The sequence below is a fragment of the Panthera onca genome, chromosome E1 (assembly GCF_046562875.1).
Source record: "Panthera onca isolate mPanOnc1 chromosome E1, mPanOnc1 haplotype 2, whole genome shotgun sequence".
NCBI classification, from domain to species: domain Eukaryota; kingdom Metazoa; phylum Chordata; class Mammalia; order Carnivora; family Felidae; genus Panthera; species Panthera onca.
In genome coordinates this window covers 32922298-32948983 of record NC_138352.1, presented here as the reverse complement: position 1 = coordinate 32948983, position 26686 = coordinate 32922298, and the positions used below count along the sequence as shown (strand labels likewise).

Below are 26686 nucleotides of genomic sequence, written 5' to 3'. Positions count from 1 at the left end.
AAGATAGTGGAAAAGCCCTGGAAAGAATGTGGAATAAAGCATACTTACTCTGCCACAGAAAAAAACAGATTGTTTGGGGTCCTGCCTGTCCCCTCATTTAAAAAAAAAATTCTCAGTAGGTTGCCAGCCACAGCTGAATAGCCAAAGAAATTGTGGTTTTGAGCTGTTCACTATTTCTAGAAACTTTACAAAGTTAATTCCAAAGCAACAGGGTGGAGACCAAAAAAGGAAGAACACTATTTTATGGTGCTTTTAGCAAAGGTGAAATACTTGCCTCGGGCTCAGGGCAGTCCAGCTCTGGGGGAATGGCTGGTGCGAGGCATCCAACTCCTGGAGGCTGGGACAGGATGTGATCGTTGCAGGAGGTGCTGACACGCCATTCCTTTCTCCTCCTGGCCGTTTCTCCGTCCTCCTCTCATTGAAGCCGACAAGTATTTCTTGAGCTCCCGGTATACGTGCAGACCACCAGGTTAAGTCCTGACCGCATCCCTCTTTCGAACTCGTTTTTGTTGTCCATCAGTCTTCTGAGTGAACTTCATCTTCCTTCCGTTGGCCTTCACTCCCAAGTGGTAGCTCATTTTATCTTTCGGATCTTTTTCCTTTTTCCTTTAGAAAACATTCTTTTCGGTTTTTTGTTAAAACTTAGGATCCTGGTGTTGGTTTCAGGGTTGAAAAAAACATTTCTGAGGCAATATGGAGCCCTCCTGCATTCTGTACCACAAGGAGCACGAGAGAAATTGTAGCGGTAATCCAACATGAATTTCTATTGGATTGGGCATTATAACAGAGCATTTTCCCACAGCATAACTACCCCCTGATGACACTTTATAAAGATTAACATATACTACCCCACACCAGGTCAGGGGTGGCCTCGAAGAACTTTGGGATATAGAAAATCCATCACGAGAATAAATCCAATGACTGAGTCCTGGTCATAAACCTGCCACTAACTAGTATGTGACCTCTCTTATGTAGCCACACCTCCCCACTTCCCTGACGATCTCTAAAGACTTCTACAGTTCTGACCCTTATCGATCTTTGCATAATTACTTATGGATATATGATAATTACACCAGGCAATGACATGGTCTCTTTTCCCTCCAGAGTGAAAGCCGCCCAGACTGAGTTAGGACAGCAAATCCTGGCCGATTTTGAAGAAGCATTTCCTTCCCAGGGCACCAAGGTATTGTTTTGCATTTTCCCTCTAGTCAGACATTATCACCACTCTTGCCTGATTCACACTCACTACGGTTACTCTTCCTTTACCATTCCAAAAGTGTTGGCTGGCTGCCACGAGTCTGTTTGCTAAAGGTTCAGGGCAGTGAGACCGTCTCTGATTTTCACTATCCCAAAGCAATGTTGATCTTCATCTATGTTCTTCCAGCATCAAAAAGTGAGGATTTATTTTGGTTTAATTTAATGTGTGTCAAACCCAATATCTCGTCTGCCCAGTAAATTCCTTTTTTCTCATGGCTGTGTTAAAAAAAAAAAAAAAATCTTCAAGCCGCAGTGTTTTTTAGGATCGTTACATAACTTGCTGGTTTCAGTTTGGTGAAAAGACAGCTGGGAGGAGCATCCACAGGCTTATATAACTCTGAGTGACACAGTTAGGAGATTCACTTTTAATGATCAGAATCCTGTTCTTTCAGATTAATCCCTTTAGCTCTCGCTGGTGGCATGGCTGTTTGTGTTGTGTCTGCGGAGCCCGCAGTATTTCGCTTGTGAGCTATGGTTACACTTCTCCCATAACAAGCCTTGCCTCACTTGGCTGTCATTGTGCTTGGGTAACTGCTTTTAGCTCTATCTTTCAGACTGTAGCAGATGTAATCTTAATGCTTTGCATGTGTTGGGGAGACAAGAACCTTCAGAAGCTTGTTTTCTCTATTATTTGAGCTATTTCGGGAGAAGGAATTATTCAACACAAATGAACCAAAGCACACACAGGCAAGCAGCATTCCTCACTGCACTTGGTGGGTGGAGATGGGGATATATGTTCATTTACGGAGCCAAGGAACGTTTCCTGGACCCGCTCTATAATTCAATAACTGGAAATATCTTAATCATTTTTCTTTGTGCTCCATAAAAGAAACTTAGGAAGTAGGTGGGAGTAGCTGCCCCAGCTTTGTAGATGACTTCCTATAGGAAACCTGCTCTTGATTTTAATGTCTGCAAATATTATGGCTGCCTTCTAGTAATCAGATATTTTATTTGTAGAACATGTTCCTTTCAGGACTTTGTTCTCTTTCTTCACTTGATATAACGGTAGGATGTGGATGTTGGAAAGCAATCCTGTAAAAAGGGATTGTAAAATATTCACAACTTATAAGCACCGGACTCTTCTTAGTGTCCCAAGTCTGTTTTACTATATGCTCTGCTATCTAGCCCAGTTTCAAGAAGTTTCAGAAAGATATGAATGAAGACCAGCTTTATTATTTAGAAGAAACTAATCATGACCTACTTGATGTCTTTTTCTCAACTCCACATGAAGTTCAAATGGTTTTCTTTAACAACTTGCTTCCTTTTTCTGCAGCTGGGTAACTTAGTTTTTCCAAGTTTTCTTTTTTCCTTTCCAGTGGCTGTTGACTTTTCTTAAAGGCCTTGTGTTGCTGTTTCTACTTCACAAATAGAAATTGAGATTTTTTTAAATGTAAGTTTGTTTATTTTGAGAGAGAGAGAGAGAAAATACAAGTGGGGGAGGGGCAGAGAGACAGGGGGTAGAGAGGGAGAGAGAATGCAGGCGGGAAGGGGCAGAGAGAGAATCCAAGCAGGCTCTGCCCTGTCAGCACAGAGCCTGACACGGGGCTCGAACCCATGAACCATGAGATCATGACCTGAGCCAAAATCAAGTCAGATGCTTAATGGACTGAGCCACCCAGGCGCCCCAACACTTACAAAACTCTTGAACTTCAGTTGAGATAGATACACTGGACAGAGTTTACCCAAAAAAAATCATGAAGATTTGGAAGAACGTCAGCCATCGCCTAATTGAAGTCCATTTTTTTCATTCATTTTTCAGATGAGTTTCAGTAACTGTGCGAAAGCTACACAGCTGTTTAGCCAAGCCAAGAGTAGATTCCAAGTGTTCTTTTTGCTATAGTTCACTCAGCCAACCATGTTCATTCAGTGAGCTACTATAAAGAAAAGTTCAGCATGTCAAATTGCTTTCAGTAAGAACAAAGGCCTTCCCACCATGATGTATGAGTATGGCTCCTCGATAGCCCTTCTCTTGCTTTTCAGATCAAAAGGCCCAAACCATAATATTTACCTTTGGTTACCTGTCTGAGTAGTTGACTGTCAGCAAAACAAGTCTGGTGGTTTGGAACCTGGTTTTAGATTTTAAATGCTACTGCACTGTTTGGCACAAATAAAGCACCTGGGAACAGGAATCTGAGGTTGGAGTCAAGGGGATGTGGCACATGTGGAGTGAGACTGGTGTCATTCTGAATTTTAAAGCTTTTCAGCAAGGTGCGGTGCCTGGGTGGCTCAGTCAGTTAAGCGTCCAACTCCAGCTCAGGCATGATCTGTCAGTCCGTGGGGTCGAGCCCCATATCAGACTCTGTGCTGACAGCTCAGAGCCTGGATGAAGCCTGCTTCAGATTCTGTGTCTCCCTCTCTCTCAGCCCCTCTCCCACTTGTGTTCTCTGTCTCTCTCTTTCTCTCAAAAAACATTTAAAAAAAAATGTAAAGCTCTTCAGCAAGGTGATTTCAGTTTTTGCGTTCAGAAAGCAGAATTCCCTGCGACCATTGCTGACCCTGTTTCCAAAATGTTTCCTTGCTGATTCACAGAGTAGCTTTTATATGGGCTACTGCAGACTAGCTTAACAATTCTTTCATCAAGTAACAAGTAACTAAAATATCCATCCACAGCAGAAGACTAAGTGTCAGGGGAGTGGAAGTAATAATAACTTCAAGAGAGAACTAAGAAGTAGCAGCTGTCAGAGGCCATGAGATTTAAAGGTTGTTTCTGGCCCTTGAACTGGTGTGCGTTGTTTGTTTTACCAGAGGCCAGGAGGACCCAGCAATGTTCTACGAGATGCGTGTCTGGTTGCTAATATTTTGGACCCTAGAATCAAACAGGAAATCATCAAAAAGTTTATTAAACAGCATCTGTCAGAATATCTAGTACTTTTTCAAGAAAACCAAGATGTAAGTATTAACCAAGTGAAATCAGATGTTACATTTGAATTTTATTGAAAATTAAATGCTTTGCTGATTTATATGTTGTTAGTATTACTGCCTTAAAACGTTGATGGTTGAACTGTGAGGGGCTGACTGTACAGTTCAGTAGTTCTTAACCGTTTTGACGTCTCTGACTCTTTGGAGAAATTAATGGGAGCTACAGATCCTCTCACCAGAAAAATGCACCCATGCATAAAACTGTGCATGCAGTTTCAGGAAATTTACAGACACCTGAAGTCTAATCGTAGACCAAGTTAAGTACCTCTGGATCAAGTGAAAAAGTAGCCTAGATTCTTTAAAACTGTGAGAAATAAAGAGACTGGTTTTGTTTTTCTTGGTTCTGTGTTTCTGCTTGTTTCCTTAAACTGTCAACACTGCTTCTAAGCACTGGGTGGCTTTTGTTCCCTCCCTTCCTAATAAGGTTGCCTGGCTGGACAAAATCGACAGACGCTATGCCTGGATAAAACGCCAGCTCGTGGACTATGAGGAGAAATATGGCCGTATGTTTCCACGTGAGTGGTACATGACCGAGAGGATCGCAGTAGAATTTTGCCACGTCACAAGGTAGATTCTGTTTTAGGCTGGTTTTACTGTTAATTGAAATCAATTGAAATTGGTCGATTGAAATCAATCCCCTGGTCTCTAGGGGCTCCGTGTTGCCTCGTGCATCGGGTGCCACTTCCACCTTTTGTTGTTGTCGTTTGAAAGTCACCATTTTTTTTAAACATTTATTTATTTTTGAGAGACAGAGAGAGACAGAGCACAAGTGGGGGAGGGGCAGAGAGAGGAGGAGACCGAGAATCCGAAGCAGGCTCCGGGCTCTGAGCTGTCAGCACAGAGCCCGATGCGGGGCTCGAACTCACAAACCATGAGATCATGACCTGAGCCAACGTCGGACGCTTTAACCGACTGAGCCACCCACGCGCCACTGAAAGCTACCATTTTAATGAGAACTTTTCCTGTGCTGGACTCTCTCCCTTTAGGAGACCCTTTTCCTGTTGAAAGTCAGATTTTATATACCCAAAACCAACCCCTAAACTCCAGCTGTGGCTGTATTTCAACTTCTTCAACTTCAGAGTTCCAATCCGAGAGGAGAGAGAATGTATGTGGAAGAAGGGGAAAAACTTCTAGAAAAAAAAGTGAAGAGGAGTACATGAGAGCCCTGGGCTAGTAGCCTGTAGTCAAAGCATTCGTTTTTCCCCTCACGAGTAATATATGTATAACACAGCAGCTGCATCTGCTCCTGTCTTTGCTCTAGCGCTTTCCTTTGGCCTAACCCTTGCCTCGAACACTCTGCCTTTTCTAGTTAACCTGCTATAGGCTCATCCACCAGATTTCCCTGTGTTATTCATCACCCCACATTTTCTCCTGTGTCTCCATCACATATATCAGCATACAGTGTATATATCTGTCATCATTTTGCTTTTCTGACTTGCTACATAGGTAGCTCTGTAGGGTCAGGGCTAGTGTCTACCTCATTGACATAGTAGACACTCAGGAAATATTTGTTGAACAAATTTCCTGCCCATAACAGTGTTTTTATAGTTTTGGATAGTTAATAGTATCAGCATCTGAATGTTCTAAGCATTCTAAAGACCTTCTCTCATTCATCCTGTCTGCAGTTTCTATGAATGTCACCCAGGGCCAGATAGCTCATTTATATTGACGAATTAAAACCCAAGAAGGTTAGATCTGTGTGTCCATGAGAATGCTAAAACTGTAGTCAAAATTTTTTATTCTGTATTTGCAGCTATACCACAACAGTGTTACCACCCGGTAACTGGGTTTTATTAGTTATCTATGCCCTTCTCGCAGTGCACAATTACATTAATTCCAGGCTAATTAAAAAAAAAAAGTCTCGTGTCTAAGTATAACTCGACCTTTAGAATAATTCATGGTAGGCATCTTTCTTAAAATCATAGAGTACAATTAAGTTGTATGCTTAATTAAGTTGTGTTTAAACACAATGGGGGGATTTCTTAAGGGATTTTGCCTGTTGATTTCAGTTTTTTTAATAGACTTTATTTTTTTAGAGTAATTTTAGGATCACAGCAAAATTGAGAGGAAGATATGGAGGTTTCTGATATGCTCCTGCCCCTGCCCATGCATAGCCCCCCTGCTACCTGTACCCCGCACCAAAATGCGCATTTGTTAGAATCGATGGACCTGCATTGACACATCCTCACCACCCAGAGCCCACAGTTTACCTTAGGGTTCCCTCCAGGTGTTGTACGTTCTATGTGGCTGCTGTTTTCAGAAGGACATTTGCAGCCATAGGTTTAGATAACCTTTCAATGTTGATTTAAGGACACTTGTGGTTGTCACTTTCTACGTCCTGGTTAGCCAAGAAAGCGAATTCCTTGAGAAATTGGTGACTGATTCTCTGCAGCGCCCAGTTCAGTGACTTTTGCACACTAACTCTGAAAAGTGAAGCCTGCAGGAAACTGGGAGTGAGCTAACGCCACAAATCCGTTGTAGCAGCTAATGCCAGTGCTGCTGCTGTTGCTGCCAGGCTTTCATTGTTGGAATTTTGGCCACCGTCCTACAGACACATAATTCTCAAGTAATCTCAGAGGCTCTTTGTTTCATCTTGCCATTTATTTGTATGGGAAGATGATCATAGCCCAGTACTTACTAAGAGCTCTCAGGTCACTGCTCCCTTGCGGCTCCCATCCTGAAACCGCACTGGAGTGGTACAGAAGCTTCGCAGGTGGGAACCACCGAAGCGTGGACACGTCACTATTCACACTGGGGTTCTGGTCTCTCACGTGTGTTTCCAGGGTTCCTGCTGTCTCGTTGGAGAGATGGTCATTGAGCTGTTTGGAAGAGGGAGCTTTGTGATTCAGTAATTGACGGCTTGTGCCATTGTGTAAAATACATGCGTTTTTATAAAATACTGAGTAAGTGCTTTGTGGATATTATTAACAAGTTATGGAAAGATAGAAAAATCAGAGTAACCGTATAACCAAATAGATCTCCTTAAATCCTTGATTTATTTTTTGAGTAGGGGATAATTTCCCCTTAAAATTCTTATTTAGAATATGTATTTCTGCTCCCCAAGCATTAAACTTAGTTCGTGACAGACCTCAGGATTTGAAATGACCACATGCTTTCTGTTTTTTTAATATAAGCTACAGCCATTTACTTTACCCTATCTTGAATGATCAGTTCTTCTGACAGCATTTATCTCTTTGTTTTGAAGGACAGAACTCGCCAAGATTATGCGTACCAGAGCCAAGGAAATTGAAGTGAAATTGCTTCTTTTTGCTATTCAGAGAACAACTAACTTTGAGGGGTTTCTTGCAAAACGCTTCTCCGGGTGCACCCTGACAGATGGAGCTCTGGTAGGACCTTCCTGAGGGAGGCTGGGACATGAAGTCAGGGTGTGCGTGCTTGGGCTTCACATCAGTCTTTAATCCGGTGGTTCCAGCCGGTGGCTCGAGTGCTCAATCCCCCAGTCCAGATATTTCGCTCAACTCGTGTGAGTGGTGACACAGAGTACTCTGTGGGTTTACCGTTTCCTATTGTGCGATACTTCACGTCTTTAGAATGTTCTGTCATCATTTTACGATGTTTTGCTCCATTTTACAGACTAGTAATTTTGTGAGTCATAGAGGCCTCACTTATTCACTCACAAATACTGTATTACTCTATCAGCTGTTGAGTTTTATTACAATTAGGGTATGTTTTTACTTTAGAGTTCGTTTTCTTTTTTTCTTTTTTAAATGTTTATTTACTTTTGAGAGAGAAAGAGACAGAGTGTGAGCAGGGAGGGGCAGAGAGAGAGGGAGACACAGAATCTGAAGCAGGCTCCAGGCCCCGAGCTGGCACAGAGCCCCTTGCGAGGCCTGAACTCATGAACTGCAAGACCATGACCTGAGCTAAAGTCAGATGCTTAACCGACTGAGCCACCCAGGCATCCGTAGACTTTGTTTTCTTAATGTCTCTGGTGAGCAAACCAGGTCAGTGTGTCCCCGTAAACCTCAAAGCCAAGTGTACAAACCCACATGTCAGGGAACTACTAAATGATAAAAACACAAAAGTATGCACACAGGCGTGAGGCCCGTGCACCTCCATTAGGAAGGCGGAATGTAGTGTTGTTAGTTAACATCGCTTAGTGTCTGTGTAACCAGACACGAGCTCCAAAGCGTCTCTCTAAAAACTGTTTTTGGAAACCCAGCCTCCTTGCCAACACATCAGTGTGCTTTCTTCAGATTTCCTATCCATGAGGAAACCAAATTTTTATGTTTTATGTAATTTCTGTTCACATCGTCACATACACGCACACACACACACAGACTTTGAGCTTCTTGCATTCAGGAACCATGGTTGATTCATTTCTGTTCCCTGTCATGCAAAAAATACACAGACCTTGTGCAGGCAGGCAGGAGTGAGGAGGGAAGGACAAAAGGAGGGAGGGAGGAAGAAATCAAAGTTGAAAGAGTCCTGCTTCTTATATTCTTTTAAAACTGGTAACAACAGAGAACTGATGTGACTTGGTAGGAAAACCCTTGGACCAACAAGTCAAGAGATACTTGTGATCCAGTCCAGACTCTGCTAGAATTCATCGAACTGCCTTCTCTGTTAAACGAAAAGCAGAAACTATCCTTCAATAACATTGTGCTAGGGGAAACAAGACATCAAACCCAGAAGCCACAAAGAAAAGTACTAAAAGATTTCACGACATAAAAAGAATGAAAGAGACCATTAACGTAACTAATGGATAAACAAGAAAGTAGGAAATAAAAATAGTTTAAGCTATAAGACAAATGATTAATATCCAACATAAAAGAATTCTTCAAAATCAGTAAGAAAATGGCAAGTAACCAATTAGAAAAATGAGTACAGAGCCTAGCAAGAAATTCACTGAAGAAATAGTTGGCCAGTAAACTTGAAAAAAAATAGAAGAGGATACAAATGTTCTTACATCAGTTTGGCAGAAATGTTACAAGACTAACAATACAGTGGCCAGTATGCAAATACGTGCAGCCTTTCTGGAGACCAAGTCGTCATTATGTAATCAAAACTTTAAATGCGCATGCCCTGTGAGGCAACAGCTTAACATCTAGATAGGAGGTCTATAAAAAAATCTGTACATGTATCAGAAGATGTACCAAGAAAGAGGTGAACTGCAGCCTTAAAAGGGGGAAAAAAGTGGAGGTTTCTATGTTTCTATGTTTATCATTGAAAAATGATTACATAAAATATAATATAGCCATACTGTGGAACAGCGGTAGAATGGGGTCTCGATCTAGATGTGCTGTCATAGAAAAGAAACCCCTCACATACACTGTCTAGTGGAAAATGTAAGCTGTAGCCCAGTACATATGGTGTAATTCCTCTTGATGTAAAAAACAAAAAGCATGCTTATGTATGTATATGTGTAAGAAAAAGGTCTAGAAGTGACAACAGTGGCTGTCTCTGGGGAAGGAAGTTGGAGACGGTGGAGAGGTCCCAACATGGGACTTGAACTTACAACCCCAAGATCAAGAGTCGCACGCTCTACCAACTGAGCGAGCCAGGTGCCCCTGCAACACTCAATTTTAAGGCAAGACCATAAGGCCCTACCTACTTAGGGAAATAAAATACAAGGGACCACAGAGCACTCTTTCCATACTTAAAAAATAAAACTACATGTGTATACTCCTCTGCTTGTTACTTCATGTTCAAAATTGATTTCTTTTTAGTAGTAACGAAAAAAATAAACCACAAAACAAATGAAAATGCCCTTAAATAAACTGCAGGTCACAAAAGGAAATAATAGGTAATAGAAATGTGACTGAAAGAAGAATGCATTTCTCTCCTGAGACCTCTTTGGTTGACCTCAGCAGCTCCTGATATTCTCTCTGCCCTCCCCAAGCCGTTTCTGGCCTGGTTTCAGACGGACACTCATCTGGCTCTGGGTTTAGCCCCACAGAGGTCTGCTTGCGCACAGGAGGCTTAAGCATTGAACACAGACCCCATCCGAGAGTGCCCCACTGTGCACCCATGGCTTCCAGCCAGGCAGGGTCAGGGGAGCCAAAGGACGGGTTTGTCCAGCTGACTACGGGAAATAGAACCCCGTGGAGGCTGCTTGAATGACACCAGTGCCACACAAACACCTGTTTTGCACCATTCTTCTCCTTCTCTGACTGGGCCCTACTTCCTGCTGGTTTTGCTTTTACATTTAGGAGGCTCTGGGATTACAGGGAAACAGATGGCCCCGTTGTATCTGATGACCAGGAGAGCCTGTAAACTTGGAGCTGTCCCAGGACGTGTCGCCTCTCATTCATGCTAGGAAATGCCCCACAGGTCCAAAGAGGCAGAGTAATGTGGGGGCCAGGAAGGCCCCCTTTGGACAAGGTGAGCCTAACAAACAGGATAACCCTGTAGAGACCATGAGAAACTGGGAGGGGCTGTGTGAAGACCACGCTTTTTTATAGAAAGTAGGTACAGGAATGCCAAAGTGGCAGTTGCCCGACTGTAAGCACCTTCTTTCTGTAGGGGAGGAGAGGGCTTGGGGGTGCTTGTCTCTCGGGGCAGCATGGCCTCCCTCCACTGTCTAGGCTCCTGGGCTGCAGCCTTCTGTCTCCCTGTCTCCTGGCAGGTGCTGCACTCTGTGGGGTTGGTCATGGTCAGATGGGAATGCTCGAACCTTTTTTTTTTTTTTAAACCAATTTCTTCCCTTTTTTGTCTTCTGTTTTGAAAATTTTCTGGCATAATTGATTTATAAATTTCTCCAATTGTTCAGTTGTTGCTTCTTCTCCTGTCAAGTTTGCAAAGAGTTTCAGGTTACAAATCCTGGGCCAGAAAGTCCTGCTGAGCTATAAGCTCTTTATTCATCCCTCTCAATGGGGTCAGCAGTTTTCTCCACAGACTTCTCCAAACCATTCAGCTCCTTTGGATCAGACTCATACCCCGGACCATTCTTTGTTTCAGTTATCATGACCCAGCAACCATTCTGCATTCCAAGTCCTGACAGCGGCTGCTCCATAACCTTTAAGGATTTCTGCTTAAAGATTAGTTAGTGGAAAGGCAACAACTCCTATGGCCTCCTCAACAAGGCAGGCCAGGTCTTAGAGAATCGGTTGATTGCAGCCCTGCCTTAGAAATATGTAAATGTTGTGCTTCTCACTGTAGGTGATGTTCACCCTGAGGTGAGCCTGAGGTGCCATCACCTTGCTGTGGCCCACGTGGGGCCTTCACCTGTAGCCCGTAGGTCTCAATGGCAGGGCCACTGGTAGATTAGTTATGGCCACTGACCATGCTCCCAACAGACAGTGTTGGAAAGGGGTGGCCTGGGCTAGGCTGGGCTGGGGGTCCAAGTGGCCTGACTCCCCAGTCTAGCTGCTAGGCACCCCACCTGAAGACTTGCTGCTCCCTGTCTCCTTACACCCTCCCTGAGCTGTCTAGCTTTTTGGAAAATTTTTGTGGTTACCACTACTTCAGGGCATCAGAATAAACTACAAAGTAAACCCAGGTATATCTTGATACCCTATAACATATACCAAATTTCATAGAAAGTCAGTGAATTCCTTGCAAAGTTATGGGACAGATAAGTCAGCCAAGGAGTCAGTTGACCAAAGACCCTCCCAGGCCCACCCACCCCTCTCACTGATATTCAGACCCTGTTAAGCCCCTTGCTGACTGATTAACAATTAGGGTGAGCTATAGCGGCGATGAACTCACCTGGAAGGACCTATCACAGTCCAGTGCCTCTAACTGATCAGTGTGATAGGTCATCTTTGGCTCTTTTTTAACAGATGCCACTTTGACATCTGTTAGAGATGTCCACTGAAAGAACTTTAAGGACAGGGCTTGTCTGGTTTTAGGTACTAACCCTAACAGTTACGGCATCCTCTGCTGTAATTTCCTGGAGGAGGTGAGCTACCATTGCTTTTTGCTAATTGCCTAAGCTCCTGGCCCTTAAGAGGGATTCAAAATACTCTGTAAATTAAAATGCCTTGAAATTAAAAGCAAATGTCTGGATGTGACTTAACTGTACCTACATTCTCCAAAATCTATAAAGAACTTAATCAAACTCAGCACCCAAAAAACAATCCAGTGAAGAAATGGGTAAAAGACATGAACAGACAAGAAGACATCCAGATGGCTAACAGATGCATGGAAAGATGCCCAACATCACTCATCATCAGGGGAATACAAATCAGAACCATAATGAGATACCACCTCACACCTGTCAGAATTGCTAAAATTAACAATTCAGGAAACAACAGATGTTGGCGAGGATGCAGAGAAAGGGGAACACTTGTGCACTGCTGGTGGGAATGCAAACTGGTGCAGCCACTCTGGAAAACAGTACGCAGGTTCCTCAAAAAATTTAAAATAGAACTACCCAGCAATAGCACTACCAAGTATTTATCCAAGGAATACAAAAATGCTGATTCAAAGGGGCACATGCACCCCAATGTGTATAGAAGTGCTATCAACAATAGCCAAATTATGAGAAGAGCCCAAATGTCCATTGACTGATGAATGGATAAAGACGATGTGGTGTATATATACAATGGAATATTACTTGGCAATCAGAGAGAATGAAATCTTGCCATTTGCAACAACGTGGATGGAACTAGGATGTATCATGCTAAGTGAAATAAGTCAGAGAAAGACAAATACTGTGTATGATTGCATTCATATATGGAATTTAAGCAACAAAAGAGATGAACATAGGGAAAGGGAAGAAAAAATAAGATAAAAACAGAGAAGGAGGCAAACCATAAGCGACTGTTAAATACAGAGAACAAATAGGGTTGCTGGAGGGGGTGTTGTGTAGGGGGATGGGCTAAATGGGGAATGGGCATTAAGGAGGACACTTGTTGGGATGAGCAGTGGGTGTTATATGTAAATGATGAATCACTGAATTCTCCTGAAACCATTATTACACTGTATGTTAATTAACTGGGATTTAAAAAAAAAAAGCTATATCAACATGCATTATTAGTGACTCAATGATTAGATTCAAGGTAAACACTGTATTTAGCCTCTACAAAAGCAAAGTAGACTGGGTTAAGTTTTTATAACTGGCTCGCTGTAGTATTTTTAATAAAATTAAATTTTTAAATAAAATTAAAAAATTCCCGGGGCGCCTGGGTGGCTCCGTCGGTTGAGCGGCGGACTTCGGCTCAGGTCACGATCTCGCTGTCCGCGAGTTCGAGCCCCGCATCGGGCTCTGTGCTGACAGCTCAGAGCCTGGAGCCTGTTTCAGATTCTGTGTCTCCCTCTCTCTGACCCTCCCCCGTTCATGCTCTGTCTCTCTCTGTCTCAAAAATGAATAAACGTTAAAAAAAAAAAAAATTTTTTTTTTTTAATTAAAAAATTCCCCATTGCATAAGTTGCGTTTCTAAATAGAATCATCCTTTGCCTCTAGGGGTCATTTCAATATACATTTATACTGGCCCAGTTTTTTAAAGTACATTGTAAATATACAAGCTGTAGATGTGATTTTTAATCACACGGTTTAAACATAACGAGAGCCCACACAAAGCAGCTTGCCCTATACCTCAGTCTTCCAGCAACTTAACACCTGTGTCAGGGAGACTGCGCAAGTGGAGGAGGGCAGGGTCTTAGTGGTTCTGCCACAGTACAAGGACCTGGGTCCTGAGCACGGAAGGAGCTCTCCTTTGATGTTTCAAAATGTTTTATAAATGCTTTATTTGAATAGCATCCTAAGAGGATATTATCGTCTGCTTGTTTGTTTCTGATAAGAAAGCAATACACGGTCAAGATAGAAAATGTAGAAATTATAGCAAGAATGGAGAAGAAAAAAAACCGTCATTTATTTTCCCATCAGTCAGAGGTGAAGATTTGGGGTTCATTTTCCACAGGCGAAATTGTACTTTTAAAATAGATTTTTAGGGGCACCTCAGTGCCTCAGTTGGTTCAGTGTCCAACTTTGGCTCAGGTCATGATCTCATGGTTTGTGAGTTCGACACCGCGTTGGGCTCTGTGCCGACAGCTCAGAGCCTGGAGCCTGCTTTGGATTCTGTGTCTCCCTCTCTCTCTGCCTCTCCCCTGCTTGCACTCTATCTCTCTCTCAAAAATCAAAGATTAAAAAAAAATTTTTAATATATTTTTAAATTGAAATGTAATTCATATAACAAAATTTCACATAATACATTTAAAGTATACAGTTCAGTTGTTTTTAGTATATTCATAAGGTTATGCCAGCATTCCAACTATCCAATTCTAAGACGTTTCCATTGTCCCCAAAAGAACCCTGCCCCACTCCCACTGTAGCAGCCACTTCCAATTTCCTCCTCCCCCCCCCCCCAACCCCAGCCCCAGGCAAGCACTAATCTATTTTCTGTCTTTATGGGTTTGCCTATTCTGGATATTTCATATAAATGGAATCTTGTAATATGTGGCCTTCTGTGCCTGAATTTCTTCACTCAGCATAGCGTTTTTAAGAGGTTCATCCATTGGGTAACATGTATCAGTATTTCAGTCCTCCTTTTTTTTTTTTAATGATTTAAAAAAAAATTTTAACATTTATTTATTTTTGAGAGAGACAGAATATGAGCAGGCAGGGGCAGAGCGAGAGTGGGACACAGAATCTGAAGCAGGCTCCAGGCTCTGAGCTGTCAGCACAGTTATATGTTTATTTTGAGAGAGAGAGCAAGAGCAGGGGAGGGACAGAGAGAGAGAATCCCAAGCAGGCTCCACACTCAGCACAGAGCCTAACTCAGGGCTGTATCCCAGGAACCCCGACATCATGATCTGAGCCGAGATCAAGAATTGGCTGCTTAACCCACTGAACCACCCAGGCGCCCTTCAGTCCTTTTCATGGCTGAATCATATTCCATTGCTTGGGTAGATGCTTTAAGCCATTTATCAGTTAATAGACATTTGAGTTGTTTCCACTTTTTGGCTGTTACAATGCTGTGAACATTAATGGACCAGTTTTTGTGTAAATATGTTTTCAGTGTTCTTGGTAGTGTACCCAAGAGTGGAATCACTGGGTTACATGGTAACTCTGTGTCTAACTTCTTGAGGAACCATCATTGTTTTCCACAGCAGCTACGCCATTTTATATTCTCACCACATGTGTAGGGAGGTTTTGATTTTTCCACGTTTTTGCCAGTAGTTACTACTTCCTGGGTTTTTTTGTTTTTTAATTACTACAGCCATCCTCATGGATAGAAAGTAGTATCTCATTGTGGTTTTGATGTGCATTCTCCTAGTGACTGATAACACTGAACATCTTTTCAGTGTGTTTATTGGACTTCTTCTTTTGAGAAATGTCTATTCAAGTCCTTTGCTCATTTTTTAACTGGGTCGTTTGTATTTTTCTTGTTAAGTTGTGAGAGGGTTTTCTAAAACAATATTTTCTAGATATAGTCTATCATAGATCAGCTGCATGGTTTGTAAATATTTTCTCCCATTCTGTGGGTTGTCTTTTCACTTTTTTGATAGTGTCCTTTGATACACAAAAGTTTTCCATTTTGATGAGATCCCACTTTTCTAGGTTTTTTTTTTCTTTTGTTCTTTGAGTTTTGGTGTCATCCTCAAGGTCACAAACATTTACCTATGCTTCATCCTAAGAGTTTTATAGTCTTTGTTCTTATATTTAGATCTTTGACCATATTGTTTGTTTTTATATATGATGTATAAATACAATTTTTAATGTTTATTTGTTTTGAGAGAGAGAGAATGCGTGAGCGTATGTGAGTGGGATAGGGGCACACAGAGAGAGAAAGAATCCCAAGCAGCTGTGCTGAGAGCACAGAGCCTGATGTGGAGCTTAATCGCACAAACCGTGAGATTGTGACCTGAGCAGAAATGAAGAGTTGGACGTCTAACCACCTGAGCCACCTAGGCACCCCATGATGTGTAAATACAATTTTAAAGCTTACTTTCCTTCGTTATGTCAAAGCTCAAGTGGTTTCTCAATCAGTATATAATACTTCATTATATAGATAGTCCAGAATTTCCTTAACTATCCTTTTCTTGTTGGACCCTTAAGTACTTGTCATTTTTTCACTACTATAAATAAGGTCATGGTGAACACAGTTTTGTTCACATTGGAGATTATTTTCTTATGATACAAGTTGAATGAATTACAGGGCCAAAAAGTAGGAGTATTTTCATATTTAAGATAGCCTCTGGTTTTTTTTTTTTAATTTTTTAGTGTTTATTTACTTACTTTTGAGAGAAAGCACAAGTGGGGGAGGGACACAGAGAGAGACGGAGGCACAGAATCTCAAGCAAGGATAGCCCTGTTTTAAACTGCTTTCTGTATTCTTGTCTCTTATAAATGCACCTGCCTAGTCTCCCAGCACTGAATCTTGATGTTAGTGACAGTTTGTTAAAATTCAGAAGAAATAGTTACTCTGCTTTTCGTGAAATTCATGGTGCTCATGTATTGATGCCTGATGTAAAGGGGTAACTGCCAGATTAAAAAAAGGCAAAGCAATCCAAAAATGTTTCTTTAGAGTAATACATGCTTCGCCTCCTAGGCACACACTCAAGAGAATTGAAAATTCTCCTGTGTTTGTACAAACACTTGTACGTGAATGTTCATGGCAGCACTATTCACGATAGCCAAAAAGTAGAAACAACCCAAATGTCTATTAATGGACAAATGGATAAGCAAAATATGGCATATCCTTACAGTGGAATATTATTCAGCAAAAAAAAAAAAAAAAAACTGAAATACTGATATATATTATAGGATTAACCTCCAAAACACTGTACTAAGTGAAAGATGCCAGACACAAAAGGCCACATGTTATATGAATCCATTTATATGAAATGTCAGGGATGGGCAAATTCATAGAGATAGTAAGTAGATTAGGAGTTACCAGGGATTGGGGGAAGGGAAGGATTGGAAGTGACAGCTAGTGGATATGGGGCCTCCTGTGGGGTAAAAACGGTTCTGGGACTAGATAGATAGTGGTGATGGTGGCACAGCTTTGTGAATATACTGAAAATCACTAAATTTTAAGTCACCAAAAATGGTGAATTTTATGTTAATCATGTATCACAGTTTTAAAATACTAAGCGTTTTAGAAAATACCGAGTTTAGTTATAAATCATCTTCACTCTTCAGATAACTTGTCTACCAAAAAAAGAGAAGAGAGAAATAGCTTATTAAAGCTCAAACAGAATAAAATATTTTAAAAGGACAACCTCTTCCTTCTTAGTTGCCCTAAATCCCTCTCCCCAGAGATGTCCACTGTTTAATAGCTTGAGACCCTCCAACAAGCATACACGCACAAACGCACAGGTTTCTTTGTTTTGTTTACAGAAAATAGAAAATGTTGCCTGTGTGTCCAAAGAAGATTTTAATGAGTGTTTCCCATCTGACCAGGATTTATTCACAAAGTTTTTCAAGGCCGCTGTTTGGGCAGAGCCTTAGGAAAAGATGAAAAATTGAATCAGACAGGTGCCTACGGTCTAGCGGAAAAAGGAGCCAATGTGTAACAGTCACAGTGTAAGATACGAGCACGGTGTACCAAGAGAGGTCCCAGTGATACTAAAGCAGGTGTGCAGAGCCCTGTGTTTACAGGCCTATCAACTGGAGCCTCCAGGTCATCTCTTTAAGGACGAATCAGGAGTGGGGCTGAAGTAAAGCATTTATGGAATAAGAAGTACAGAGATTGTGGAATTTTCGTCCTGTAACTGAAAGCTTTCTCCTCCAGGGAGAGGAAACAGATTGGTCTTAAATTTCAGAGTGCCTTCTCTGATCACTTGAAGTGTCCAGCTAGGGCCTCAGGAAAGCATTTGTGCAGCTGGACCCCGATGCAGACACACTACTGTCTAAAGCCGCATTCTCTCTTCCAGTAGTAAATTAGACAGGTTGGCCGGCCTGTACACCTTATTGTTTTGGAGGTGTTGGGAACGCCACGTGGTTTAGTTAGGAGGAATTAACTTTCTGTCCGAAGAATTTTTCTTGCCTGTATGGACTTGAAATCAACTGTCCTCATGGCAAAAAGAATGAATTCTTGTAACATTGGAAAGTCGTTCATTTCTTGACAATTTTTTTTGTTTTATTTAGCAGCCCCAGAGCTCATGAACTGTGTCATTTGAGTTATTTCTAATCTAAACCCAAACCTGTAATTCTTTATGGCCTATGACAGCTGCAGAGCAGAAATGAGAGGCGTGGTGTGGTTGGCTCTGACAACAGGGCTCTTGCATAGAAGGCTTCAGTTGTGCTGGTGATTGCTGGCTGCAAAGATTTAGGCTTTCATCACTGCAGATGAATCTGAGCGCTGAACTAGCCCTCCAAACAGCAAGCGTCTATATCCGCCCTTCAGGGCTTTCTCCTCCGTTTACCATAGAGGAAGGCAGCAGCTCAGCACCTGCCTGTGCCTTTGTAATTTGATGGACCCATTATTTTAATTTCCTGGAGATAGCCCAAAGAGGCAGAGAGTAGGGACAAAATCCTATTTGTGATTAAAGGAATTCTTTTTTTTTTTTTAAGTTTATTTATTGGGGGGAAGGGGGAGAGAGAGAGAATCCCAAGCAGCCTCTGCCCTGTCAACGCAGAGCCCAACACTGGGCTTGATCTCATGAACTGTGAGATCATGCCCTGAACTGAAATCAAGCCTAACTGAGCCACCCGGATGCCCCTAAAAGGGAATCCTTTCTACCACACTTTGGAGCCCTGTGCTCCCACTTCTTCCCCATCTCAGAGATGCTCCATTGAGAGGGGCACAGCCACAGTTCGACCCCTTTAAACACTAATGAGAGCCCCCACCTACTGAGCGTTCCTAGTGCCAGCCGTGGTGTTGAGCCGCTTGGTACACATGTCATGCTTCACCAACACGGTCTCATTTGATCCTCACACAGCTCTGTGTGGTGGGCATCGATACCCCTCACAAAGGAAGAGCTGAGGCTTGGAGGAGCTGAGCAGCGTATCCAAGCGATAGAGCACGGACACAAACCCAGGTGTGTCACTCCCTTAATGGTGACACCAGCCATATGGTTGCTCTGGCCAAAAAGTGACTGACCCTTGATTCCTTTCTTTCCTTCACCTGTCCCCCAGTCCTCTTGGCTTTATCTCCTAAGTATGTCCCAAATCCGGCTGCCTGTGTCAGTCTCCACAACGCTGGCTTAGTCCAGTCCTGGGTCAGTCTTTGCTTGGAACCCTTGGAACCAGCCTCTTAAACTGGTCTTCGTGCGTTACAGTCCATCCTCTCCACAGCAGTGGAATGATCTTTTAAAAATCGAAACTAGATCACATCACTTCCCTGTTTAAAACCCCCCAGTGACTGCCCAGTTGCATTGCGAAGAAAATCTCACCTTTACCACGGCCCACGGAGGTCTGTGATTGGGCTCCTGCTGCCTCTCTTTCTTCATGTCCCCTGTCCTCCTCCCTGTCCCTCGGACTCACCAAGCCTGTTCTAGGCATTGCACGAGGTGCTAAGAGTGCTCTTTCCAGATCTTTGCCTGACTAGCTCCTTCTCATTCTGGTCTCTGCTCAGATATCACCTCCTTGAAGGGGCCTTGTCTGATCACCTGTATAAAGAAGCACTTGGAAATATTGTTTGAAAGATACATTGCTTTCTAAAAATAGCCCAGTTCTAAAAACAAACTATTTCGGATTAAGTTTATAGGGACTTTTTTCCCCTTAGCAGGCAAAGCAGCCAAAGTTTGGAGTGTATACATTTTAAATGTTTACTTGGTAGTTACACCATATTGTTTCTCAGCAGGATACTGTAGAAGTCATTGTCCTACTAATGCTTACCTTAAAGCTAATGCATTGATCACAAGGTTTTTCTCATACAGAGTCTTTATCTAGCAACATAACAGCATCTAAGTGTTTGGGCCAAGAATTAAGTAGTTTACATGAGTGTAAACAGAATGGGCTTAAAGCCTAAACTGGACACTGGTGTGGCTTGTGTTTTTTGTGTTCAAATTGTTTATATTTTTCTGGATTGTTTTTGTTTGTTGTTGTTGTTTTTTTTTTTTTCCTTGTATCTTCATCTGATATCCTAACACTTAACAAAGTCATTCACTCTGTACAGTCCATGTGCTGTCCCTCTTAGCTTAGAGGGTTAGTTCAAGTTTCTCTGCTGATATATGTGAAAATGTCACATTTAGAAACACCCTCTCCACCTGGCTTCTTGTCTCCAAAGAGCCGTTCCTTGCCCCTTCCCCTGACCCCCAGCACCAGCCAATCCCTTTTCTCCTCCTTGTCCACTTAGTTTTCTTTCTGCTAGGACTCCCAGCTCCCTGACATAAACAACATATTCAGGTCAAATTTGTAAAAAAAATTCCAAAGAGCTGCCTCAGTTCTGTTGTTGCACTGGAATTATCATCACCATTGTCCCTTGTATGTGCCGTGTGCCCTTTCTCCCCTTTTGCACACTTCCTCCCATCTGATCCTTCAGGTAGTCCTGTACCTGTGACCTCAGGCTGCTATGGCTGAGAGAATTTAGGGGATTGGCCAGCGCCAAAGAGTTGGAGCTAAAGCCCATACTTCCTGCCTCCAGCTTTCCCTCTAGCCTGTGTTCCCACTCAGGGACATATTTTAACAGAGTATTCATCATCAGGACCTAGGAAGTAATTTTTCCCTAGGAGATTTTGTTGTGTTTCCGGTAATGGGACTTATTTGGGAAGGGACTCCTGTCTATAATCTAGAACACATAAGATTAGCTTTATAGTTTGTTCTTGAATTCCAACCCATCCAGCATTTTGATTCATTCATATTCGGGGAGCAGCTAGTCAATGCCAGGCACCAGACAGAGGGTGAGGAAGACAGACATGATCCCTGCCATTACAGAATCTAGTGGGGATAAGACAGACAACTGGGTATTTGCAATATTTTAATAAATACCTTGGTCTGGGGACATACTGGGTAGGATAGAAGCATGTAGCAGGGGCATCTAACCCAAACTTGACAGATGGGGAAGGCTTCCCAGAAGAAGGGACTTCTGATTTGAAGGCTGAAGGAGGAATGAGAGTTTTAGCCAGATTGGGTTTGGGGTGGGATGGGCAATAAGGTTTCAGGAAGATGCAAGACAGTTTGAAGGCCAGGAGGTGAGAATGTGGTCCATGTCGTCTCCATTCTTGCTCATTACATCAGATTTCGTGATTCAGCTGTTGGAGAGACTAGGAAAAAAGCAGATCGATGGCAAAAGGTATTGAGGGTATACTCAGGTAATACCTGTCTCTTTCTCATGTCTTCTTGACAGAAAAAACTCGAGTCTCCACCCCAATCGACCAATCCCTTCCTGGAAGATGAACCAGCGCCAGAAATGGAGGAACTGGCGATAGAGAAGGGAGACTTAGATCAAGTAAGTCCAGTTTGCATCTCCACATGTGACCTACCCAATGTTTGCTTCCGATTATGGGTCTGCTCGCTCTAAATATGGTCCTTTGGCTCTTGACCACATGCAGAGATGACAACTTTGGTGGTCTTAGAGAAAGCCTTTATCTGAAAACTGAATGGAAGAACAGCCCGTCCTGCCCACCTCTGTTCCCCAAGAGCTTCCCCACTGGAATGACCGACACGCACAAGCTTCATTGGCCCGTGCAGTGCAGCGGTGGGAACTCCGCCCTGCCTTGTCCATCACCTCCTGTGCCTGCCAGCCTAGCCCTCGATGGTGTCCTTGTCTGTCTGGTGACCACACCAGAAGCTCAGCAATCCCCCGTGAAGTTAGCACCATCAGCTAGGAGAGGCCTCCACTCAGTGTAAGCCAAGCCAAGCACTTGAGGTCTGGAAGCCATCGGGGCGGCCTGGAAACATCCAGGTGACCAATGGCATATTTGGAGAGTTACTTTTCAGAGCACACTAACACTTTCATTTCCTTTGGATTTTCTTTCCAACTCTAAATTTCCTCTCCCTCCATCCTATAGAATGGTGTTGCTGTTTCACTGCCATTTTATGGCAGAGTGGTTAGAGCAATAAATCAGACCTCTTCCTGTCTGGATTAGCGATCCCTCCTTTTTAATTTTCTACACTTGGCTGCTCGAGGATTATTTTATAGTGTTGTTTTGCTCCAGACACCGCCGAAAGGGGGCTGGCTGGGAAGACCAGCCTGGGAAACCTGTAGCCATGCACTTTGCAGCTAACCCTGCATTCCTTGCACGGTGAGGGTAGGTGGACGATCGTGGCAGGAGCCAAGAGAACAGAATTTCCAGAAGCAATTCCGAAGCAATGTGGTGGAATGTGTCTGGTCCACTGATTAAATAATTGTAATAACGTGGATACTTCACATTTTCATGGGCTTTATAGTTTCAGATTCTTCTACATGCTCCGTTCCATTTCCTCTTCCCAACCCCTGCCTCTCTCTTTGTAGGGTTCTATATATGAGCTGTCGTGCGTGCTGCTCAGAGAGGTCAAGTGATTTGCCCAGGGGTACAGCGTTTGGGCGTGGAAGAGCAAAGACCGAAAGCAAGGTCTAGAAGTCAGAGACTAGAATTCCTTTCCTGGAGCTCTTTCACTACACCCGGGTGTCTCAGTGAAAAGTGGAGAACACAGAAATGAACCCCATGAATACAGGCAGATACATAAACTGGAAGGATACCTCAGGGCTATATCCCAGAGATCTGTGGGATTAGGTATAACTGATTTAAAGCCATCATATCAACTCTTGTGGGAGAAAACAGATTTCTTCCAACTAAAGAAATGCATCTCTCACATTTGGAGAGGAAGGACCCCGATAGGAAGGAGTCTGGACATAGAGTTCACTTTTCTGGTGTGTCCTCTACCCACACTCCGTCGCCTGCACCCGTTTGAGCTTTGGGTGGTAGTTCTGTTTTCAGGGCTCTGTGTCTTCCCAGTGCTGGTGGCTGCCATGAAAAGTTACCCTTTAGCCAGTCATCTCTGGATGTCGTTAAACTGGATTATGACAGCAGCCCCCGTTACTACGAAATCGGTTTGGTAGATACGATATGATTTGTCTCCCTCGTGGAACTGTTTGCTCATCCTGGAAGCCAGACGTTATTGTTGTAAGGACGAAGACTGCTCATTCCAAGGACACAGGACACAGATCCAGGGGGTAGGGCAGAGCCAGACTCTGGTCCGCTGTTAACTGACCACGTGGTAGGTTTTTACTGTCTCTAGACTTACCTAGTTTTTTTCGTCTTTAGAGAGAGCCTGTGGTTTTCAAACTATATTCCTTGGTGCCCCATCCCATGTCACTGGGGAGTTGGGAGGAGATCAGGGCTCTGAGTCCCTCCAAAACAGAGCCGTTCTGTTCTGAGTCACATCTGTCATGGAATCCTTTCAAACCAGGGGTTTGAGATCTGTTTAAAAAGAAAGTACCAAAACCCCTAGGCTAGATGACCCACCTGCAGTTTCCTTGGCCATTGCTTGTCAGTGAGGACACGTGTGCACCAGTGACTAAGGCCTCCTCACATTCCGTCCCCAGCCTCCTGCGGCCTCCCCTGCCCATGTCTTGCTGGTGGTCCATTAAGTGGGAGCTCCAGGATCTCCGTCTTCCCAGCCACTTACTGGCTTCTGGAGTTGGGTGCGCAGGAAGCACGGGAGCCCCATGGGGCCTCAGGGAGGAACTCCACAGGGTGTTAGGTGAGCCGAGCCTGCGGTTGTCTGGGGTTACCCAACTCACTGCGTCACTGCATAAGCAGACAGTTGGCCCGCAAGGTCTAAGGGCCTCTCCCTGCTCGCTCCTGGAGTGTATGCTGTTGAGAAAGGGGTGTGAACTCGAGAAGAGGTATTTAGTTTGAGCAGTCAGTTGCCATCCTACTCCCAGTGTTAAAAAACGGCATCCGAAAGGGGACTGAAGGTGCCCAGAGACAGAGAAGAAGCGAGGAATTTCTGGTTTAAAAACATACCCTTCTGGTGATCCAAGCAGTTAGATTTAATCTCTTTACACTGGATAGTAATAAAAGGAAATGGGGCCAGCTGCACAGCTCCTTACTGTGACAACAGTAACCTTCTATTATTCCATCTAACTCCGGGAGGAAATAACTTAAACATCTGCGGCTTTTGGACAGAATTCACACACTCAGAAATGCAGCCCGAATGCTACTGCTAAATGACTTAGTATGTACTTTAAGCTGAGAATCAACCCTTTGGGGAGCTGGCCGGTGCGAAGGGAGACGCCAGTTTGAGCTGAAATTCCAGCACCTCTTATCTAAATAGGAGCACAGTCATAAAGCAGCTATAGGCCGGAGGCAGCCCTGTGGACAAAAATCAAAAAGGAAACTTTGGGCAGTCCCTCCCATTATTCCCCTTTTGCTTCCAACTCACACTAAAAACGCTGCAAGGGACCAGGAGGCGAGGTGTTGGGTCTCCGCTCCCTGCCAGGAGCGGCATTAGTGGGCAGTCACCTGCCATAGGGTTGGGACGCCCGCGCGGTCTGACGATGTTCTGTGGGGTCCGAGTGTTGTTCCATGGGGCCTCATCGAGCACATGGCCTGTGGAAGACTGACCATGATGAGATTGCTGGAATAGCACGTAGCTGTTTTCTTTTATCCCTTAGACTCTTTTTTTTTTATGCGTATGCCGAGCGAGCTCCTCAGACTCTCCTCGACAAAGATTTTTATCATATATTGCTTTTGCACACACATAAAAAGGAAAATGAGTGAAATAAATAGGTTAAGATACTCCTAAGACAACTTCACAGTCAGAGTCCAAGTCTCCTGTACCACTTTTTAAGAAATCTTTGTATGCTGGGGCTCCTGGGTGGCTTAGTCAGTTAAGTGTCTGACTTTGGCTCAGGTCATGATCTCACGGTTTGTGAGTTCGAGCCCCGCGTCAGGCTCTGACAGCTCAGAGCCTGGTGCCTGCTTCTGATTCTGTGTCTCCCTCTCTGTCTGCCCCACCCTGGCTTGCACTCTGTCTCTCGAAGAAGAATAAATGTTTTTTAAAAAAAAAAAAGCTTTGTATTTTTAAATAATTATAAAGTCATAAGTAGTTGCAGAGTGCAGAGAGGTCCTGTGTACCCGTCTCCTCCTAGCTTCCCCCAGCAGTGACAGCTACCATAACTGTACTGCATTATTAAATCTGTGAAATTGATTCTAACCCCTGTTGTACTCAGGCTTGGAGGTCTGCATTTTCCCACACTGTTGTCGTCCAGGCCGTCCAGAGCACGGGTGATGTGCCATTGCTTGAGTGCTCCACCACCGTCTCTGGGGTTACCTGCCAGGCCGTCCACAGCCATCTCTCAAGCTTTTTACCGTTATTTCTTGCTTTTTAAAAAGAAAATACCAAAATTAGAGAAAAGTCTTAAGAATATTGCAAGAACTCTCAAGTATCTTTCACCTGGGTTTACTAATTGTTAGCATTCTGCTACATTTGCTTTATCATTTCCTTTTTTTTCTTCCCATTTCTGTCCCCCTCTGTCCCTCTCTCCCCACTTCTTCCTCTCTCTCTCTCTTTTGGAACAGTTTAAGTTAGCTGATATCATGTCCTTTACCTCTAAATATTCCTGTGTGCATTTCCTAAGAAGAAGGTCATTCACTTAAATCACCACAGATCGAAATCAGAACACGTGTTTCAGTGCAGCACTATTACCTAATTTGTAGAGCTGAAATCTCATAATGTAGCCGTTCTAAGGTGATAACTTAAACTGTTGTCAGTAATTGGAAAATTGCACATAAATTAGTGAACAAAACCAAATTCAAAATATACACGTTGATTTAAAACGTGACAACATCTAGAGTGCCTGGATGGCTCAGTCGGTTAAGCATCCGACTCTTGATTTCGGCCCAGGTCATGATATCGTGGTTTTTGGGATTGAGCCCCATGTTAGACTCTGTGCTGGCAGCATGGAGCCTCCCTGAGATTTTCTCTCTCTCTGCCCCTCCGCTGCTCATTCTCTCTCTCTCAGAATAAAAAACCTTTTTAAAAAATGAATTTAAAAAATATGACAACATTTGTGTTACATAAGTTATATTCCAGTTTATAATTAGCAGAAGGTATCCTGCAGATGTATGAATATTTTGGTCAAGGGAAGAACATGTAAATAAAGGGGATAATTATAATCCTTATAATGATTATATTTTTTTAATAAAAAGATACTTGGGTGTTGTGGCTATATTTCCTAATTCTAAAATCAGGACACCTAGTCTTAAAAAAGTTAGACAAATCAGACTTGCCTCTTCATTTAAAAATCACCTTATTGAAAAGAATAAAATACTAAAAAATAGGTAACTGACATGGAAAATGTAGAACAAATAGGTAAGGACCACCGCCACGCAGCCATCATACTATGTCATGGATCCGCCATGTTAAACTGATGGACATGTGGGAAACAACTCCTGGGGCACCTGTGAAATGAAGGTGGAACTTTGGATCCAGAGTTCAAACTCCACGAACCCAGTCTTGGGAGCCTGTTGTAGTCTCACTCTGAGACCTGACTTTGGCAATGGCTTTGGGACAATAAGGGAAAATAGCCCAGATTTTAGGAAGCACCAGAGTTTCTAAAAATCTTGCAAAGAAACAACAACAACAAAAAACAAAAACAAAAAAAGTAAAGACCTGGAACTCTCAAAAGGTGAAAAGGGAAGAGAGCTAAATAGGAAATTGAATGGGATATGTCTAGGGTTGACATTTAATTTTTGGTGTTCATTTCCAGTTTTTACAGATGCTTTT

At 43.1% G+C, this 26686-nt stretch overlaps 1 protein-coding gene across 2 annotated transcripts in view; it reads left to right on the top strand.

Annotated features, from left to right (window-relative positions):
* VPS53 (VPS53 subunit of GARP complex) overlaps window positions 1-26686 on the top strand; it is a 134680-nt gene that overhangs the window by 51899 nt on the left and 56095 nt on the right. Inside the window, exons 8-12 of one of the 2 annotated variants that reach the window (XM_060646883.3) lie at window positions 1105-1183; window positions 4003-4146; window positions 4601-4743; window positions 7382-7523; window positions 21318-21419. In XM_060646883.3, the coding sequence (XP_060502866.1) occupies window positions 1105-1183; window positions 4003-4146; window positions 4601-4743; window positions 7382-7523; window positions 21318-21419 (610 nt within the window). The remainder of the gene's footprint in view (window positions 1-1104; window positions 1184-4002; window positions 4147-4600; window positions 4744-7381; window positions 7524-21317; window positions 21420-26686) is intronic. The other variant, XM_060646884.3, reaches the window with a different exon arrangement.